Here is a 21171-nt window from a genome sequence, read left to right on the forward strand (position 1 = left end):
TCAAATTGGAATCCATGGAGGGAATGCGACGTTCTTTTCGAGGAACACTATTGAGAAAGTTTAGAGAACCGGCATTTGAAGCGACTGTCGAACGGTTCTACTGCCACCAACATACACTGCGCGTAAGGACCACGACAGTAAGATACGAGAAATTACGGCTCGTACGGAAGCATATAGTCGCTTTAGACAGTCGTTTTTCCTTCGATCTATTTTCGAGTGGGACAGGAAAGGATATGACTAGCAGTGGTAGGGGCACCCTCCGCCACACACCATACGTTGGCCTGCGGAGTATCTATGCGTCATAATTTCTGAACGTTTTGCGTTAGTACGATCAAACTGCACGGTTCGCCGCGGGGCATGATGGGAATTAGTATGGTTTGGTTTAGCGACGAAGCCTACTTTCATTTGGATGGGTTCGTCAATAAGCAAAACTGGTGCATTTGGGGGACTGAGAGATCTCTTCTCGCGATTGAGAAGTCTCTTCACCTTCAACGGGTGACTGTGAGGTGTGCACTGTCCAATCACGGAATAATCGGTGCGATATTCCTTGATGACACGGTGACTACCGAACGGTACGTGCAGGTTTTGGAACATTATTTCATCCCTTTTATCCAAACTGACCCTGATTTTGACAAGACGTGGTTGATGCAAGACGGAGCTCAATCCACATAGAAGCAGGAGAGTGTTCGATGTCCTGGAGGAATACTTTGGGGATCGCATTCAGGCTCTGGGGTACCCAGAGGCCACTGGCATGGGCCTCGATTGGCCGCCATATTCTCCGCCGCCATATTCTCCGGATATGAACACATGTGACTGCTTTTTGTGGGGCTATATTAAAGACAAGGTGTACAACAATACCCCCAAAACCATTGCTGAGCTGAAAACAGCCATTTCGGAGGTCATCGTCGCCATCGATGTTCCGACACTTCAGCAGGCCATGCAGAATTTCGCTATTCGTCTGCGCCACATCATCGCCAGCGGTGGCAGGCATATCGAAAATGTCATAACTTAAATGTTGAATGAAGTGTGTGCACACCGTAGTTTGTAACTAATTTACATTTTTCTTTCATATAGGTCAATAATTGTCACCGTGTAGATCTAGATGTATATGAAGTGACACTTGGCCGTCCGAGCCCTGTCTTCTTGCGACCTTACATTCTGATGACCACCGATACCAGCAGTCATATACAGTGGCCACTTTCCTGCGATGTTTTTCTGCAGTATAGCAGAAGGAACATCCAGCTTCTCGTAGTCCTGTTACACGACCTCGCGCAAACTCACTGACCTGTTGATAATGGTGTCTTTGTCGCCTGACGACTTTTTCCCTCCAAAAATTTATGATTTTAATTGTTGAAACCCATAATGCTCACGACCATTACATCGTGTATTTAAAGCAAACCTGATTTGCATCCTCATAATGGCGCTACTCTTATGCGACTGGCGCGAAATTTAAATAGATATAACCTTTCTTACGTAGAAATACGCCTACCAACTTTCGTTTATGTTGCACAACTCATTCTTTTCTTTTTGTATTCGATGGCAACGAAAGGTTATTTATTTATCTACTGAGTTCTCATACTTATTGTAGAGCCACCTGAGTATTACATGGCTTATTTACAACTATACATTAGGATTCAATTTTCATGATGGTACTAAAGTTTCGTTTACGTAAATATATTATATTTACAAAAAATAGCTAATATGTTACACACTGTCATATCACCTGCGAATAACAAATAATCGCGGCGAGCAGTTGATAGCTGTTGACCAGATTTTACTAAAAGATTGACTAGTTTTTAGCTGATGGGTAAAAAATAAATCTCCATTCGATGTTGCACTACGCGCGTAACATGTGGACTCAATTCTCTGATCGGTTTCCATTCACAATAAGGGTGGTATCTGTCTTATGTTTCCTTTAAACGAAATAAATTCAATTTTTGAGGAACATCTCGCCTGTACTGTAGTGTACCTTTTGCCCCTTGTAATTCATTCCACCTGCTTTATCATCCTTGAAACGCTTTTTTTTAACAATACTGTTTAAATTCATGGCGGTTTGAAACGATGTATTTGTAGTATGATCATTGCCTGCTTTGTTAATCTGTCCACATGTTCATTGGGTATTATTTCTGAGTGGCCCCTAACTTGCATATGTCGTAACTATTGCAGACCTAGTTGCCTCGGAGCAATTCCAGTACATCTGGTCGTTTTCTAGATCTCCGCTGAATCAGTTGACTACCAAAATAGGTAAGCCATTGCGAGTTTAATCACGTAGACTGATTTACAATGACAAGGCGGCTTCAGGTATAAAACGCGCTTTATTTTACAATGAAATCCCCTTTTACGTCGATCCACTTGTCGAATGTTTTCCCATTGAGTGAATTGCAGTCAAGAATTGCGGTTATGAAACGCCTGCAAAAAATTCATCTACAAATGTCCTAACCTTGAGTTGGACTCATACCGTTTTCCGGATACAAATGTTTTTGAATGTGGGAAATGACAGTTCAGAGGCTGACAAATTGTGTAAATGTTCCAATGATTTGTACGTGAAACACCTCACTTTTCCACTATAAACGATAACTTTATTTTTATTTATAATTCAGATCTCTAATACGTATTATTTATTAGTTGGTTCAGGTGATTGTTTTGTTTTCGGCGATTACTTTATTTACTATTCACGAGAGATCTATAAGAAGAAAAAACTGACCGTAACCTTTCCAGCATATGAAATCGTCTACGCCTTTTTTGATGCAGTGTTTTCGACAGTACGTGATACTTCTGAACAATGTCTTTTTTTCACATACTATCATTCAGACATCGGTTGCAGCTTCTGGTGAAGAAAAATAGGTCTGTCGTTGAAATACTGTGCACTACCTTTATCATTCACGTAGGGAAAAACTTGGAAACAGCTTTAAAAATAGTTTCCATAGAGCAGGTGGATAGCGGGACATCTCAGTCACGATGAAGGAACGTAAACTGCCCTACGAGGCAAATACAAACTGGTTGGACACGTCAGCCGAGTTCAAAGATTAAATTATCTAAAAGACTGGCATGTAGAACAGCATCACGAATAGCATAATGTCTCTCGTATGAAAATGATATCTGAAATGTCATGTTCTTCCGCTTGCACACATTGAGCGTTCGAAGGAAGTAAATAAGCTTATACACTACACATGGGAAATTTTTTATATTATTCTTATGTGGATGGTAAAGGTACAGATCAACCTCATTATTACTATAGCATTTGATGATATAGTACCATGCAACCCAATGCATATGAAATTAGAATTTATATTAATACCTTCAGCTGTTGGCGGGCGTTGATATACAGCAACGGGGACAGGTGAAAATGTGTGCCCCGACCGGGACTCGAACCCGGAGCCTCCTGCTTGCATGGCAGACGCTCCAGCAATCTTTTCTTTTTTTTCATTTTGTTCGGTACTGTTCGTTGCGTTTGGTCTGGGCGGACGTCACAAGACATCCGTTCAAGTTGATCGTTGATTCTTTACTCAGTTTTTTACTACAGAGGACGAGCAGCCCTCTGATCGAACACGCTGAGCTACCGTGCTGGCAACCATCTGAGCCACCGAGGGCACAGAGGATAGTCGGACTGCAGGGACTATCTCGCGCACGCCTCCCGCGAGACCTACATTCTCACCTTATATGTCCACACACTACATTCGTAATGTCCCACCCCAATACACTCATTACTCGTGAAAGACATTCTTACCAAGTCCCGTAAGAGTTTGGGGAATATGTTTGCATCCGCACAGAAGAAGGTCACGGCCGGTGTTGCCAGAACTAATATTCGGACATATCCGAAAGAACAGACACCATATCCATACAAGTATACAATGCACATGACGTGCGCGTTGCTAGCGAATGACTAAACGGTATCGGGAAAAGCAGGAGTTTGTCTCCTTATTGCAGAGACGCGTTGTGAACTATAATTAGCTGGCCGACGTGAGAAGCGTTAAATTAATATTAGTGCAAGTGTTTACAGCGAGGCGGGACTGGCACCCCGCCAGTTGCTCCACCTGTGCCCAACAAATCGAGAATGCGCCAGAGGGTCTCCACCAAGTCTTGCTCACCGTGTCTACTAACGCCTTTTTGCACGTTTGCCGGACTCTGGACTGTCCGATGTGTAATACGAACAAGGGAGCCGGAACATAACGGACATTAGATTTGGAACATTTGAAACAACTGACACAAGATACGAGGAAACAAACTAGTGCTAGTAATAAGTCTTTGGGGAAAACAATGTCATCATAAAACGGGGGTTATGAATTATTAATTTCGAAAACTGACACGGGTGATGGCATGTGATAACAGGAGAAAAAACCTTCCAGCAAACTTGTGTCCGCAAGCCGTTTACGAGATAATGCCGAAAAAGTGGCTCAAATTTCATCCATGAATGGGGAATGTGATACGTGCGTGATGGGGCACCGGCACATTTTACTGCTGATGTAAGACGGCATCTAACGCACCAATACAATCCAAGATAGGTCGCACAGAGCCCGTACCTTGGATTCCAAGATCATTTGATCTCAATCCTCTGGATTCTTCTGTCTGAAGCCGTCTCATTAATTAAACGTGTAGCACTCCCGTTGACGCGGCTAACGAACTAGAGCAGCGAATTGTACAGCCTTGTCGGGATCCACGAGATGATCCGCGGGAGTTTGAAAGAAGTTGTGACTGACTGCAGAGCCGAATATAGTATGGCATACAAAGGCGAGGAGGCCAAGTGATGAGGCATCAGTATACTGTAAAATGTAACATATGACGTGCTGAAGTAGTATTCCATTTCTTGTTAAGGTACACCATGGTGAAATTTTAGCAGAGTTAGTTAGATTTTCTGTACAACTTCTAGTTGGCAGATTTCCTTCACTGCCGGCCGTTGTAGCCGAGCGGTTCTAGGCGCTTCAGTCTGGAACCGCGCGACCGCTACGGTCGCAGTTTCGAATCCTGCCTCGGGCATGGATGTGTGTGATGTCCTTAGGTTAGTTAGGTTTAAGTAGTTCTAAGTTCTAGGGCACTGATGACCTCAGATGTTAAGTCCCATAGTGCTCAGAGCCATTTGAACCATTTTTCCTTCACTCAGTCGCGTGATTGCTGCGGCCAAGTAAGTCGGGAAAGATAAACAACGAAAAATTCACTGATAATTCTGATCAGTTATGTACCTAATCAAGTCACATGTATCCTTTCCGACGCAATTTCCAAAGAGGTTTGCTTATGTAAAACCATATTTATATTTGTTACACTGTTTGAGGGCTTGTAGTGAGGACCGAGTAGATACCTTTTTCAATATGTACGAACGCTTCTTGTGCTTCAGGAACCCACGTAATATGAAATATTCCAATCTCCAGCGTTTGTTGGGAGAGAGAGCGACCGCAATTTTAGGCGATTCCAGCAATTACTACATTCGTAAGCAACATACGAGGCCGTGCTCAAAAGAAATGCCTCCGAAGTTTTTATTCTGTTCTCAGTATAGGTTGAGGTATTACGTCATGCATATTACTCGGTCGACTTTCCTGCTTTGGTGACGCAAGCTGCAACCCTCTGCCACTAGAGGGCTCCGTATTGTACCGTGTAACATGGCGATGAGTAATGTAACTATGTCGGTGCGCGGAAAACAGACTGCTGTAATAGGGTTTCCATCCGCAGAAAACGAGCCTCTGATTGAAATCCATAGAAAACTGAGAGCTGTGCACGATGACGACTGTATCGACACTAGTAACGTGTGACGCTGGGTTGTTCTTGCTTTTAACGAAGGAGACAGTGGCCCGCAATTCGTGCTCGTGCGGTAGCGTTCTCGCTTCCCACGCCCGGGTTCCCGGGTTCGATTCCTGGCGGGGTCAGGGATTTTCTCTGCCTCGTGATGGCTGCGTGTTGTGTGCTGTCCTTAGGTTAGTTAGGTTTAAGTAGTTCTAGGGGACGTATGACCACAGCAGTTGAGTCCCATAGTGCTCAGAGCCATTTTTGAAGGAGACAGTGGTGCTAACCTCGACGTGTGTTACAGAGCTCGGATTGGACGAGCGCGTACGGCAACCAACGAGACTCGTCGGAGTTCGGTTGATGAACATCAAAGAAAATCGTCGGATAACACAGACACACCTCTCACGTAAGTGTGGCATCTCACGGGAGCATGCACAGGCCATAATTGTAGAACTGCAGTACAGAAAAGTCTGTGCACGGTGGGTGCCTCGAATACTTACTCCTGTTATCAAACAGAGGAGAATGGGCATCTGTTAACTTTTTTTTTGTTTTGAGTGTGAGAGTGTCGGATTCCTTACCAGGTGGTGAAAGCTGGGTTCACCATGTTGACGCCCAAGACAAGAGAGCAAACTTAAAGAACTTAAAGAATTTCAGTTTGATAGGATGTAGCTGTGGAAGCAGAGGTGAGATTGGAACATCATCAACAAAGTGAACCATTTTACAGGGACGATGTCAACAAACGTCTCTCATTGGGAGAAATGGGTTCGCCAGGATGACTACGACAATAAACAAATATGGACATGTAGAATAAAGATATAGAATATTAATAAAGTTTGTTTTATTTGAGAAGTTTTAAATTTTCACATAAAAAATTCGGAGCCATTGCTTTCCAGCGAGTCCTTGTAGTAAGGGCGTAATATTGCTCAGTGCTAACAACTTTAGTATTAGAGGAAAGAATTCAAAGCTCGCTCTAAAATACAAGATTCAAAGCTCGCTCTAAAATATAACCCCTCGAAGTGTGAAATGGGAGTTACAATATTATTAGGTGTATATAGACACACTCTCTGTGCGCTAATCGTGTGATACGTCTCAGTGGTGCCCTAAGACAGTAATGTGCTTTTAAAAATAAACCGATAGTCGTGGGTTGCACGCGGTAGAATAAAAGAACAACATCGGTAACAAATTACGTCTGTATCGCTGATGTTAATCGTCTCCCATCGTTAATTTGTATTTACTCACGACATCGGAATAAGGTGCGGAACAATAAGTTTCATAAAATAATATACACTATCAGACGAAGATAAGAAGTGTAGACTTAGCCCTACCTTTGCAAACATAAAACAAAGATTTAGTTACAAATACCTACTCGTAGTTTGGTAAAGGTTATCTTGCATTGTACTCTACTTGCTGTTTTACTTAATTAGACTTGGATTTGCGTTTTCAAAATCCAAATTCAATTCTGATCAAGCAACACAAGATCAACGCATTGCGTTACTTCCCTTCTTCGAAGCAACATCAAGTATAACTGGATGAATCTTATACGAACATGGGATTAAAACTGTGTTTTGCATGCTTAAGGAAATCAAAGATACGTTGCGTCCTGTGAAGGCTAGTCAGGGTGTCAGAATCCCAAACGTTTATAACATTTCGTGTGAATGTGGGAGTAGTTACGTACGACACTCTATTTTAATAGTTTCCCGTCGCTGCACCGAACATCACATGAAGTACGAAAATTTGCTGTTGCCTAAAACAGTCTTCCGAATCTTGTTTGAGCAGACACGAATTCTATCCAAAACTTCAGACCTCTGGGACTGAGTCACCAAAGAGACTGCGGAAACTGGAACGTGGGTAGACAACTTTAACAGATAACGGGCCTCTCGCTGAGCTGTGCGTGGAGGCGGGCACTTAACACCGCAACTGCACTGGTCCTTTTTTTTTTTTTTTAATTCTGTAGGTAGAGCGGGCTGATCGAATAATAAACAACGACTGAGTCAGGGGCTATTCAGCCAGATAACAGCTCGGATTACTGTAGAGGATTAACACTACAAGTGCACCAGAGCAGTTCATACAACAAATCCATCGCTTAAGACTTTGTGTTTAGGGGGTAGTGACATGTCAGTCGAACAAAAGGAGCTTAGGAAACGGACTATCGTCTTTCCATTCGTATCTATCTTCATAATAAACACGCAGACAAGACACTGCTCATCACATCCAGCTTATAAGCTGTCCATACCATATCAGCACACTTCTGACTCATTGCTTCCTCACGTCGCAGAAAAGTGGACGGGCTTCTTTAGCTCGTTGTCACGAATTCAGTGTGGAAGCTCGCACCCTGTCACCGACGCAGATACTGAGCGAATGGATTCGACACTCCTTCCCCGTCTAAAAACTTTGTCTTAGAGGACTTTCTTTTCTTTTCCAACAGCTGCAAGCGCATCAAACGATGCTTTCGGTCATAACTGGCGAACTGTAATTTTTTCAGCTGAGGACACCACCTGCGTCTTTACATTACGTAGAAACACTGTGTGAAGGGCAGCGGAACACAGATACTTGTGCACTAGCACTAGCTCATATGAAGTAACCAGGAGACCACAAACGTAGCGGACAACGTGCGCTGGAACGCTGGGATAGGAGGCGATGAAGCAGTCACAGATTGTGTGTCTCTCAGAAGCATTCTATCACCAGCGCCCTGGTCATTCTTTAGTATAACTGAAGAAAACGTTTTTGTGAACAATACTTATTACAGCGTCCGTACTTCTTACTACTTAGCGACAAACACCAGATATAGCGGTTACATTACTTTGTCATTCTTAATTGACTCAGATACTTAATATCTTGCAAACGCGATAAATATTATTGAGAGCCATAAATGGAGTGACTAATACTTAATATCTGCCTCACAGGGCGATTCTCACAAACGTTTGCGAACTACAGTCGACATATCCAAACCTACCCGATAATACTGAAACTGCAAGTAAAGGGGAAACTGAATGGTGAATACGATCGATCACTGTTCGGCATGCTCAACGGAAGTATTAATGTCCTCGCAAACAATACTAATAGTGACTGTTAATAGTCAGATAATGCAGTCATCTATAATGCAGTGTTATCCGATAAAGGGTGCAAAAATATTTAGTCAGATCTTGATAAGAATTCAAAGTGGAGCAAAGATGGGCAACTTGTTTTGCTCGTACAGAAATGTGAATTTATAATTTCACATGGAAAAAACCTAGTGTCCTATGAGTACAATATCAATTATTTTATTTTATTCATCGTATGGCAATACATATACAAAGATTACAAAACTAGTACAAGTCAAGATGAAAACACAGCTCTCCAGTGTAAAATAACCCAAGTGACAACAACTATATGTGGATATGAAGGTCTTTTGTGTATTATATCCCACCACTCGTCGCTGTCAGGAAATCTTCAAAAGTACCCTTGTAGGCACGTGTGGAACATCTTGATACAACTGTCTGTCGTATCGCACCAAAGTCACACGATAGTGATGAAGATATGCCCCACTTGTGGAGAGAGTGCGCGTCTTCCACTTCCTGTTCGGATGCGGTTCATGACAGTTCAAACTGACCGAGCCCAGTCGAATGCCGGGAGATTCTTGTGGCTGCAGAGCAGTTTCAGGCACTGAGGAGAACAGTTTAGCTGCCAGCAGCGTTTCCACTAGTCGATGGTACTGAATCCCATTTCCTTGAGAGTCCTGGGTGTGATAGGAGTGGGATGTTTGATTTTAATCTTTCTCGGTGCACAGGTAATACATCGTTCAATAATGGAATGTCGCGGTTATTAGCCATCTTGCGGCATTCACATAGTAGTGCGCTCTTCCATCTGACATCAAGAAGTGGAATGTAGCTCAAGATGGGTAACCAGAATATGGTAGTACAAGTCAAGTCTACAAATGAGACTGGTTTCTTTTCACATGTGTGTCTTATTTTAGAATATTGCTCAAGTGTGTGGGGGCCCATCGCAAATAGGACCGACAAACGATTTGAACGTCTGTAAAGAAGGACGGCACGAATGGTAACAGGTTGTTTGACTCACGGAAGAGCGTCAGAAAAAAGTTGAAATTCCTGAATTGGCAGGCTCTTGAAGGTAAACGTCAGTTTTCCTACGTAAATATACTTACAAATTTTCAAGAACCAATGTTAAGTGAGGAATCTAGAGATATTCATCATCCCCTTACATATCGCCTCCGTAAGGACAGTGAAGTTAGACTAATTACGGCCCGCACAAACGCATTTCACCAATTATCCTTTCGCGCAACACAGGGGACTGGAACAGGAAAAAATCCTAATATGTGGTACAATGATAAGTACTCTCCGCCATGCACATTATAGTGGTTTACAGACTACTTATGAAGGCGAAATAAAATGCAGTAGTAACTTTCTTATCACAACTATGCGTGGTATCTACTATATAGAATCTATCAGTCAGCAATTCCTAAAGTACCAGATAACATTTAACATGTACCTCTGAAACATGTAGTAAGTCTTACATGATAGTGCGTCACAGATATTGAATACAAATTGGACATATAATGAACCACGCCTTCTTTACCGACAAAGGTTGCACATTAGTTTAAGGCATTCCAATCATCTTAGTAAGGAGCGTGATTTAAATCCCGGTCCAGTGATGCTGATCTAGATTTTCCATACTTTCCGTACTGTGGTCAAGGTGCGCCTTCTGAGTGATTCCCAAATCGTGTGTGCTCGACATGTGGAGCAGTGTACCTGCGATGCTGTGTAGGCTCTGGGCTATTCACGTGGAACCGTCTCATGGGCGTACCGTGTGGAACATTTTTTTTTCTTTTTAAAGCTATTTATTTTGGCCGACTGTCAAGAAGGTCAGATGGACTGCGGTTTCTTCTGTTTTGTATGATTTTTTGTTCATTCTGAGGGAGCTAGTTTGCAGTGAGTGCTTGTTTTTATTCTCTGAAATTATTTTACCGTCTAATTTAACTAAATGTCTTACAAACTAAAAACTAACAGTTGAGGAGATCGAATATTGGATAAATCTTCTACTCCGACTGCTCTTATCAAAAGCCACAGGACTGTACTGTCTCTGAATTGCAGTGAGTGTTGCCCTCTACCGGCTGTTTTCTAGTTGCATACCTACTTTACAATGCTACACTTACAACCAGCACCCAAGTCAGACCTAGCCTCTTAAACGCTAGAGCCCTGACTTCCTAGATGTATTTGCCTACATATGGTTTAAAGGCTAAATGGTGCTACTCCATCATGCATACAGCTAGTACTAGTAACAATTTTAATGATTTATCCTTATAGAAAAAAGATGTTGTGCATAGAATTAGAGCATATTTAGAAACTATTGGTCTGGTTTTACTGAATGCTGCTATATAAGGTGAACCAGAACCCCGCAGATAAACTTTCAGTACAGATAAAAACTAGGAAAAATGTCTAGTAAGCATGGGCTCTTAAACGCATACCTTAACGACAATGGCCTCTAGGCCATCTTCGGTACAGTGAGACAAATCCCTTCTACTGAAAGCTCTTTGCTTTACACGTTTTGAGAAATTTATATGGACAAAACAAGAATGAAGCCCCAGTAATCATGGCCTCTGAAGGGCGTAGCTAAGAGCTATAATCACTTTTTCATCTTCGCTGCTGTGCGACACATCTTTTCCACTGGACAAGTGCTCATAGCTCTTAAGGTATTATCCACTTCAGACCCCGTGTTTACTGGACATTTGTATTATTTTGATGTGTACAATTGCCGGCCGAAGTGGCCGTGCGGTTAAAGGCGCTGCAGTCTGGAACCGCAAGACCGCTACGGTCGCAGGTTCGAATCCTGCCTCGGGCATGGATGTTTGTAATGTCCTTAGATTAGTTAGGTTTAACTAGTTCTAACTTCTAGGGGACTAATGACCTCAGCAGTTGAGTCCCATAGTGCTCAGAGCCATTTGAACCATTTTTGATGTGTACAATCACCTCTGAGAGTTGGTCGGTGGAGTTCTGTCTTATTCTGTATGCGTGCCGAACGTCCGCAGAGGTCTCGGCGTCTCACAGGGCTGCACTATCATCTAATTCTCGGCATAATGGGGCGATGCCATGAGTGCCTCCTAATCTTGAAGAAACCGCACGCGTACTCTCAGCACTGCACTGACCACTACAGTGACATCATTACTCGTACAATATTGTGTTTGAGGTCTCCTGAACCATTCTCTCTGATACTACAGAGATCTTGATGGCGACTGCATTTACTTTGCCCCACATTCCACACTACCTTAATAAAGAGTATAGAACTGCAATAGGTGGCAGTGGATGCCTGTCAGAGCTGTACAAGACACGTTCTCAGACATGTTTCAGGTTCCAGTTGCTTCTTTTTAAAGGGTTTCTCGCTGCGTGAGTTTGCATATTTTTTGATATACCGGACGAACGTCGTGTCTGTTTAAGAACTGAACCATGTTACAAATGAGCTTCACAAGTTGCATCCTTGTGCTTTTGCAGCTATTTTCTGAGAAAGAATGCGCTCTTCTATGCTTAAATGGGGTCTGACAAGTGTCCACACTCCGCAGTGTCAGACGGGATTTGCTGATTGAGCGTCATTCCATTTAGCTTGGGCATGTTTCTCCCATTTTCAATAAGTGTCATCGAACAGGCGCACAAAGCTATAGGTCTACTTCTCTGGCTTCGGTCTGTTGTAGTTTTCAAACATGTTTCATACTCGAGTATTATAACGCTTCAGAGACCGGAAATCTCCTCTGTAGCAATCAATGTGGATTCTAGAAACAACGATCGTGGGAAACCCAGCCTGTTCTTTCGCCCACGAGATACAGAAACCAGTAGATACTGACGTCCAGGTTGATGCTGTAGTTCTTGTCCTCTTGAAAGTTTTCCATACATTTCCCCACTGTGACATATTGATTGAGCATACAGAATATCAGAGTAGATGTGTGATTGCATTGAAGAGTTTTTTGCAATTGGAACATGTCAGGTCATTCTCAAGGGAGAGAAATTTTCAAACGTAAAAGTAACTTCGGACATAGCCCAAGGAGTTGTTATAGGACCATTACTTTTCGCAATATATATAAATGAGCCAGTGGATAAAGTTGGAAGTTCCAAGAGGCTTTTTGCGGATGATGCTGTTCATTTTCATCATCTTTTCTTTAGGCCTTTGTCCCACTTCACCGCGGGGTCGGCCTTTTTACTACGGATTTGGAGATGTTAGTGTCAGAGGGTGGCCAGATGCCCTTCCTGTACCCCCCAGGATGGAATGAGTGTACCCCACGTGTCTGCGTCTAGTTTAATCCATGAAATAGTACGAATGTGTTCAAATGTCTGCGAGTCATGTAACTGAGGCGGGTCGTGGGGATCAGCCCAGTATTCACCTAGTGGGATGTGGAAAACCGCCTAAAAACCATATCCAGGCTGGCCGGCACACCGGCCCTCGTCGTAAATCCGCCGGGCGGATTCGATGCCAGCACGCCTATCCGAGTGCAGGAAGCAGCGCATTAGCGCTCTCGGCTAACGTGGCAGCTGCGCGGATGATGCTATTGTTTACAGAGAAAACCCGACGCTAAAAATCTGTAGCGAAATGCAGGAAGACCTGCACAGGATCGACACTTGTTGCAGGGGTTGTCTGTTGATCCACAACGTAAACAAATGTAAAATATATTGCACATAAAAAGGCAGAAAGACACGTTATTGGATGGTTACACGATTGCAGAACAATCGCTGGAAGCAGTCACATCCATAATCTAGGAGTGATTTAAAATGAAACAACCACATAATACTAATCACAGATTCCAGGTTCACTGGAAGTGTATTCCACCTACAAAGCAGGTACTTGTAAAACCCTTGTTCAATCACCACTTGAATACTGCTCCTCAGTCTGTCCGTACCAGCTGGGACTGATAGATAACTTAATTAATTTAGAACAAAAACGCTGCTGTGAATGTTGGGAAAATTATTTCCCACCCACACATAGATGACTGAATCCAATGTGTGAGCTGCAACCACTAGCTCCACGAAACATGCTCTATGTATGTGAACATGTGTGTAGAATATGGTAGGAAAGATTCTAAAGAACAAAGCACTAAGAAATAATCTATTTAAATTTGTATCTTGTACGCTGTAAATCGAAATTAAAATATTACGCAAGTTAATGTTGTAAATTATGATTCATGTCATATTGGTACTCAGTTGTACGCATGTAGTTGTCTTGTTGTCTGTTATAGACCTCTGTTATATTTAAGTTGCAGAAATGAGCTTACATTTTATTTTGTTGTTAATTATTTTGCAGGCGGGATCTCTCCCGCGAAAGATCGGCATCTATATAGGTTTCCAGGGAGAGGCCCCGCTCATGCAATTCCTTTGTTCCTGCTTTTCTCCCTTTCATTTGCACTTACCGATGTTTTGCTCATATGTGATATAATGCAAAAATTTTAAACTTATGCTCCATTAGTTTGTAACAATATCTAGAGTAATTCTACAGCTATAAAACAAAATGTACAAAATATGCGGCACCTGTGCCCGGTTTACCGTATAGATAATGAGGTGACACGTAGTGGGAGACAAAGGGATCGAAGGATGTGTGATCTCTCGCTCAGCATTCTCTTATTGCTGAGTGGGTAAGGCGTCATAAACAGATGACATGAGATGTAAATATGTGGTTTTCTACCAAACAGACGCGCGGCTACTGCTTACGGCAGCTGCGGACACAGCTGTGTATGGTACTCACCTTGATGAGACTGGCTGCGATGCTGGAGCAGGGGGAGACCACGGTCTTCAGGCAGCGGTCGTGCACTACGAAGTTGCACACTGAAACACGAAGAGTGCACTCTGTTAGCTACCTGCCGCAGCAGCGCGAGACTTAAATTCTAGGTATTCCTCATCAACACTGTCAACCATCGCTAAGTTTTGTCGTAATTTCAGAGCTCAGTATGTGAAGTTAAGATATCCATTACGGCTAGACAGAAACGATGAGGAAGAGCTTTAGTGCTTTGCTGAGCTTTAGAAAAAATCTCAGCTAATATAAGCAAACAATGCAGAGAGCAAGAAACATTTTACATTTTAAAAAACAAGGAAAAAATCGAAATATTACAGAAATACGCATATGTACACTGCTGGCCACCGTAAATGCAACACCCTGAAGGAAGCATCCGAATCAAGTGAAATTTACACCATGGGTTTGCAGCGATGAGATATGCAACTGATTAGAATTTCAGCGCAGACGCACATCACGCGCGCCTGTGGCGCCACCTCATAGCGCCATTTAAGGCTTGGCGATTTCGACGAGTGTACGTTCGGCACGTGTGTTTACCTTGTGGTTGTTTCACAAGACGATCAGTTATTCCTCGTAGACAACAGCGAACATCGTTTGATCAAGTATCCGAGTTCGACAGAGGAAGGATAGTGGCTTACCGAGATTGTGGATTATCATACAGAGAAATCGCTAGTCGTGTTGGACGAAACCAAACAACTGTAATGCGGATATGTGACCGTTGGATGCAGGAGGGTACGACGGACCAACGTGGTCGATCGCATTGACCTCGGTGCACCACTGCACGTGCTGATAGGTAAATTGTGCGCATGGCAGTGACGGATCGCTCAGTGACATCCCGAACCATAGCACAGCACATTGCGTCTGTAACGCATCATCCAGTGTCTGCGCGTACCATTCGACGCCGTTTACAGCAGAGTGGTCTGTCCGCAAGACGTCCATTGCTTCGTCTACCATTGACGCAGAACCACAGACGTCTCCGTCGCCAATGGTGTGATGACAGACGGATGTCGACGGCAGAATGGAATGACGTTGTCTTTACTGACGAGGCACGCTTCTGTCTGCAGCACCACGATGGTCGGATTCGAGTGTGGAGACACCGTGGAGAGAGGATGCTGGACAGCTGCATTATGCACCGCCACACTGGTCTTGCACCGGGTATTATGGTATGGGGCGGTATTGGATATTATTCTCGCACGCCTCTAGTACGCATTGCCGGTACTTTAAATAGCCGGCGCTACATATCCGAGGTGCTGGAGCCAGTTGTCCTTCCTTACCTTCAAGGCTCGGCCACAGCCATATTTCAACAGGATAATGCGCGAGCACACGTGGCACGCATTGTCCAAAGGTTCTTCGTCAATAACCAGATTGAAGTGCTTCCCTGGCCAGCTCGCTCTCCGGATCTTTCACCGATAGAAAACATGTGGTCCATGGTTGTTCAACGAGTGACCCAGATTACATCCCCAGCTGCCACACCAGATGATCTTTGGCAACGTGTGGAAGCTGCTTGGGATGCTGTACCCCAGGAACACATCCAACGTCTCTTTGACTCAATGCCGAGACGTGTGGCAGCGGTGATCTCCAACAATGGCGGCTACTCGGGCTACTGATTCTGGCAGGAACCACATGTCACAGACGTCTGTAAACGTAATCATTTGATTCTTGGTCGACATGTTATCTACAAAATAAATTTTGTTCTGCTACCTCTTGTCTTTCTTGGTGTTGCATTTGCGGTGGCCAGCAGTGTATGTTTACATAAACTCCTCTTTGCTGTCATACATGTATTAACTGGTCAGAACTGAAACGGGCACAAACTGGTCTAATGCGCAGAAAATGCACAACCTAATCTAAACATTCGTTTATCAGGGTCAAATCAATCAAGACTCACAGATCAACCAGTGAGTGAAAACAACACCGCTAAAAAAAAAAAAAAAAACGTAAAATGACAGGGCAATAAACAGAAGAAACGACAACATGGTCACATTAAACCCCCAAGAAAATTAGGAACACGGTAAGTCAACTGCAGGAAGTAAGAATGATGTGACGTGACTGGATAAACGTTGGCAATAATTCATTGCTTATTTATTGGCTGAAAATACAGGGAAATGAGGCCACACATACCGACCTCCGATCACCGCCAAATTGTTCACAATAACAATTCTCAGTGCAGAAGTCTTGGAGTAACGAAGTTTGTAACTACAAAGAAAAATGGTATCGTCACACATAAAAGTGTGTCATCAAGCTATATTGCATTCAAGTGTACTGAAGTGTCATACAGCGACAAGTTTTAAAGAAATAAATGTAGGACGGTTAAAATTTTAGAGTTTTAATGATATTAATCATATTCACATATCAATGAAAACGGCGCTAATGACCGCACTGTGAGTCCGAAGCACATACGAATAATCACCATCGTTTACGCTACTGCAACCTACTTATTAGAGTCGCTATTACAACTCAGCTGCTTTAAGAACAGGCCCAGATGACTCTCCCAATAGCTTGTGATCCGAAGAGATCAAAGTAATACCTGTCCTTCAACAGCTCCTTGAGTCGCCATTAGTCCGCAGCTCGTGGTCGTGCGGTAGCGTTCTCGCTTCCCGCGCCCGGGTTCCCAGGTTCGATTCCCGGCGGGGTCAGGGATTTTCTCTGCCTCGTGATGACTGGGTGTTGTGCGCTGCCCTTAGGTTAGTTAGGTTTAAGTAGTTCTGAGTTCTAGGGGACTGATGACCATAGATGTTAAGTCCCATAGTGCTCAGAGCCATTTGAACCATTTTTTTGAGTCGCCATTAGAGCGAGATCAACAATGAACACTTTTAGATGTTGTCAGTAATGTGCAAATCTTCTTCACAGTATAATTTCCATTGCATAATAAATGAAGCATCCAGAGAATAGAAGAAATGAAACTTCACGAGTTGAGAGGATACGTGATGTCATGTCAGTGATTACAAAATCGAGTCAAATTTACAAAGAACTTGGCGAAATGAACCACCTTATTAGTATGGCCTGGAAGCTTGCAATGATTCGGTTGGGAACGGTGTCATAAAGCCTTGCATCATCTCCTGAGGCAAGCTGACCCAGAACTGTTGTATGTGGTTCTTGGTATCGTCGATGAACGGAGATGACGTCCGCCTTGGTCCCGGGGGCAGATTGGGTGATTTACTGGTCACGGGAGGACATCAGCATCACGCATCCAGTTCATCGAGACACGTGCCATATGTGTACTAGGACTTTCCTACTCAAAACGGTACCATGATACTGTCGCATGTGAGATAACACACGAGGGCGCGGGAAGTCCGTTACTTATCGTTGTGCTGACAGAGTTCCTCATCCACTACCAGCTGTGACCTGAAGTTATAACCGACGACTCCCCACACCTTGATATTAGGAGTAACACAGCTTTGCCTGCCCGGGCCGCCATCATACTCACCAGCAGTGGCCATCTGCGGTAGTGAAGAACCACATAACGCGACATTCGTCAGCAGTCAACGCTTCCTGACACGGCACCACTCCAAACGCAACCGTCTATGTTGCGGTGTTATCGGCAGCCTAGCTATGAGACGGCAACTCCCTAGTCCAGTTGCTGCTAGTCTCTGACGAATGATGCCGCATTACATAGATTGCAGGCAATCAACTACTAATTCTTCGACGGCCAGCGCAAATGTGAAGGGGATGTGATGTGTTTGGTGAACAATTCGCCGATCCTCCCTTTTGGTGGTCAGACGTCGTCGATCGAAATCTTGACGACGAGTGTTCCTGGTGGTGGTGGTGGTGGTGGTTAGTGTTTAACGTCCCGTCGACAACTAGGTCATTAGAGACGGAGCTCATGTTCGGGTTAGGGAAGGATTGGGAAGGAAATCGGCCGTGCCCTTTCAAAGGAACCATCCCGGCATTTACCTGAAGCGATTTAGGGAAATCACGGAAAACCTAAATCAGGATGGCTGGAGACGGGATTGAACCGTCGTCCTCCCGAATGCGAGTCCAGTGTGCTAAGAGTGTTCCTGCCCTTCAATAACTTGTTCATAATGTGGGGCCACAGTCATAATACATTTCTTTAACGTCAGTACCGCCATTAGACTGTTGTTTACTTAAGGTGTTACATTTACACTTACACAATCATGATTTCGGCTTCAAAGTGCCATTATCAAGTGTTTTCTGAAAGCAGATTAGACAATAACAGTGAAATACTTAACAAGTGATATAAACGTATAACAATCCATATTTGTAATGCTTACTTACAAGCGTTATAAATTGTCTAATATGGCATATTGTCGTATTAAAATACACTATTAGACGCATTGTCTAAGAGTCGACATATCTGGCAGAGCTTACTGCCTTGTTTCATTACTGGTGTAACAACTACCACAGAAAATAAATTGCTCCTAACCTTTCCCATCCTATTGGACATTGAGTCCAAAGACTCACCTGCTTGTACCAGGAATTTCTCTGACCAAGACAATTTGACACTTAGCCAACTGTTATTCAGTCAAGATGGTGTACTCAGTAATGAAACAAGGCAGTAAGCTCTGCCAGATACGTCGACTCTTAGACAATGCGTCAAATAGTGTATTTTAATACGACAATATGCCATCTTAGGCGATTTATAACACTTGTAAGTAAGCATTACAAATATAGATTGTTATACGTTATATCACTTGTTATGTATTTTACTGTTAATGTCTAATTTGCTTTCAGAAAGCACTTGATAATGGCAGTCTGAAGCCGAAATCATGTTTGTGTAATTGTAAATGTAACGCTGTAAGTAAACCACAGTCTAATGGCGGTACTGACTTTAAAGAAATATTCTTGCCCTCTCGTTCGCACGCAGCCCAGCCTCCGCCGCTGTTCACGCCCCCTATATCCCGCATCAAGCCTGGTAACAACGCTAAACACGAACAGCTCTAATGCACTTTGTTGGCCGTTCTGTCACAGAGAATTGCAACTCTAATTATTTACAGACTTACCGATGCCGTATACATGTACGAACATACATTAACATCTGACCACATCTCGTTGGAGGTTGACTTTTTTGTCTGATCAGCCAAAACATTGTGACCACTGCCCACCGCGACGTTGGATGCCGCCTAGTGGCGTTTCGGGCACGTGACGCATAACAAACGTTTGTAAGCGGAGCAGACACGGGCAGGGGATCACCCTACCAAAGATATTGGCTGCAAATGGGGAAATCCATTGAAATAAGCGACTTTAACAAAGGGCAGATTATTATTACTCACATGCTGTAAACGAGTACCTCTAAAACGACGAAGCTGGTCGAATATTCACGTGCTACTGTATTGAGCATCTGTAGAAAGAGGAAGAAGGATATGGAAAGTACCACTAGGCGTTATATCGTTGGGCGTCCACGACTCTCCACAGAACGTGGGCCTCGGATACTTGTCTGCTCTGTAACGTAGGATAGAAGTTGATCTGTGGCCTCTCTGCCGAAAGAGCTCAAATGGCTCTAAGCACCATGGGACTTAACATCGGAGGTCATCAGTCCCCTAGACTTAGAACTACTTCAACCTAACTAACCTAAGGACATGACACACATCCATGCCCGAGGCACGATTCGAACCTCCGACCGTAGCAGCAGCGTGGTTCCGGATTGAAGCGCTTAGAACCGCTCGGCCACTCTGGCCGGCGCCGAAAGAGCAAATGCTGGTGCACACACAAGTATTTCGGAGCACACTGTTTATTGCACATTGTTGAAGATGGAGCTCCGCAGCAGACCACCCTTACGTGTTCACATGTTTACCCAACTACATAGTCGATTACGTTTGCAGTGGGCACGGGACCATCGAAATTGGACGGTCTATCTATGGAAACGTGTCAGCTGTTCGCATGAATCACATTTTTGCTGCTTTACGTCCATGGTAGTCTCGACAAACGTCGTCATAGAGGTGAACGGCGGCTCGAAAGACGCACCACGCCACTGACGCTGGCTGTTGGGAGAAGTATTATGCAATGGACACCATTCTCCTGTGATTACATAGGGCCTGTGGTAGTAATCGAAGACACGCTGAATGCTGCGAACCACCGGTTTCCCTCCATGTTCGATGTCTTCCGCGACAGCGATGTCATGTTTCAGCAGTATCATTGTCCCTGTCTCGAAGCCAGAACTCTGCTACAGTGGTCTGAGGAGCATTCAAGCGAACTCACGTTGATGTCTCGGCGAGCAGATTCGCCTGATCTAACTCCTACGAAACCCATCCGGGTCGCTATTGGGCGCCAACACCACGTACGCAAATCAGCGGCCAGCTATTTGCGAGAATTACATGATCTGTGCGTCGAAATCTAATGTCAGAAACCTCCAAAAATACACCAACAAACTGTCGGATACCCGATACGCAGAATCAGTTATGTATTTCGTTCCAAAGATGAACAAAAAACGATTAAGCATGTGGTCAAAATGTTTGCCTCATCAGTGTATATTCTGTATGTTGCATTAACAGTCACCGTTTGAAAACGTAGTCTTACAAGCCTCCTGATCCTGAGAGGGCCTGTCAGGTAATATCTTGTAAACTCATCAAGCGCTGTTATAACCTAATTCCTTAAAAAATTAGTCTTTTTGATGCTCTGGATGCTGACATAAAGTACGAAGGGTTATAGCGAAAATGTTTCGATCCGAGCGAAAATGTTTCGACGTAGTAGTATTTTATGTCAATGAACTTATTCAATGGATTTATAGGTTCTGGATTCCACGCC

At 43.7% G+C, this 21171-nt stretch overlaps 1 protein-coding gene across 8 annotated transcripts in view; it reads right to left on the reverse strand.

Moving 5' to 3' along the window:
• Nucleotides 1–21171, reverse strand: part of LOC124611756 (diacylglycerol kinase theta) — a 713198-nt gene that overhangs the window by 490505 nt on the left and 201522 nt on the right. For all 8 annotated transcript variants that reach the window (XM_047140277.1, XM_047140271.1, XM_047140276.1 and 5 more), the window contains exon 2: nt 14428–14507. In XM_047140277.1, the coding sequence (XP_046996233.1) occupies nt 14428–14507 (80 nt within the window). The remainder of the gene's footprint in view (nt 1–14427; nt 14508–21171) is intronic.

The sequence above is a fragment of the Schistocerca americana genome, chromosome 1, assembly GCF_021461395.2.
Source record: "Schistocerca americana isolate TAMUIC-IGC-003095 chromosome 1, iqSchAmer2.1, whole genome shotgun sequence".
Lineage (NCBI taxonomy): Eukaryota > Metazoa > Arthropoda > Insecta > Orthoptera > Acrididae > Schistocerca > Schistocerca americana.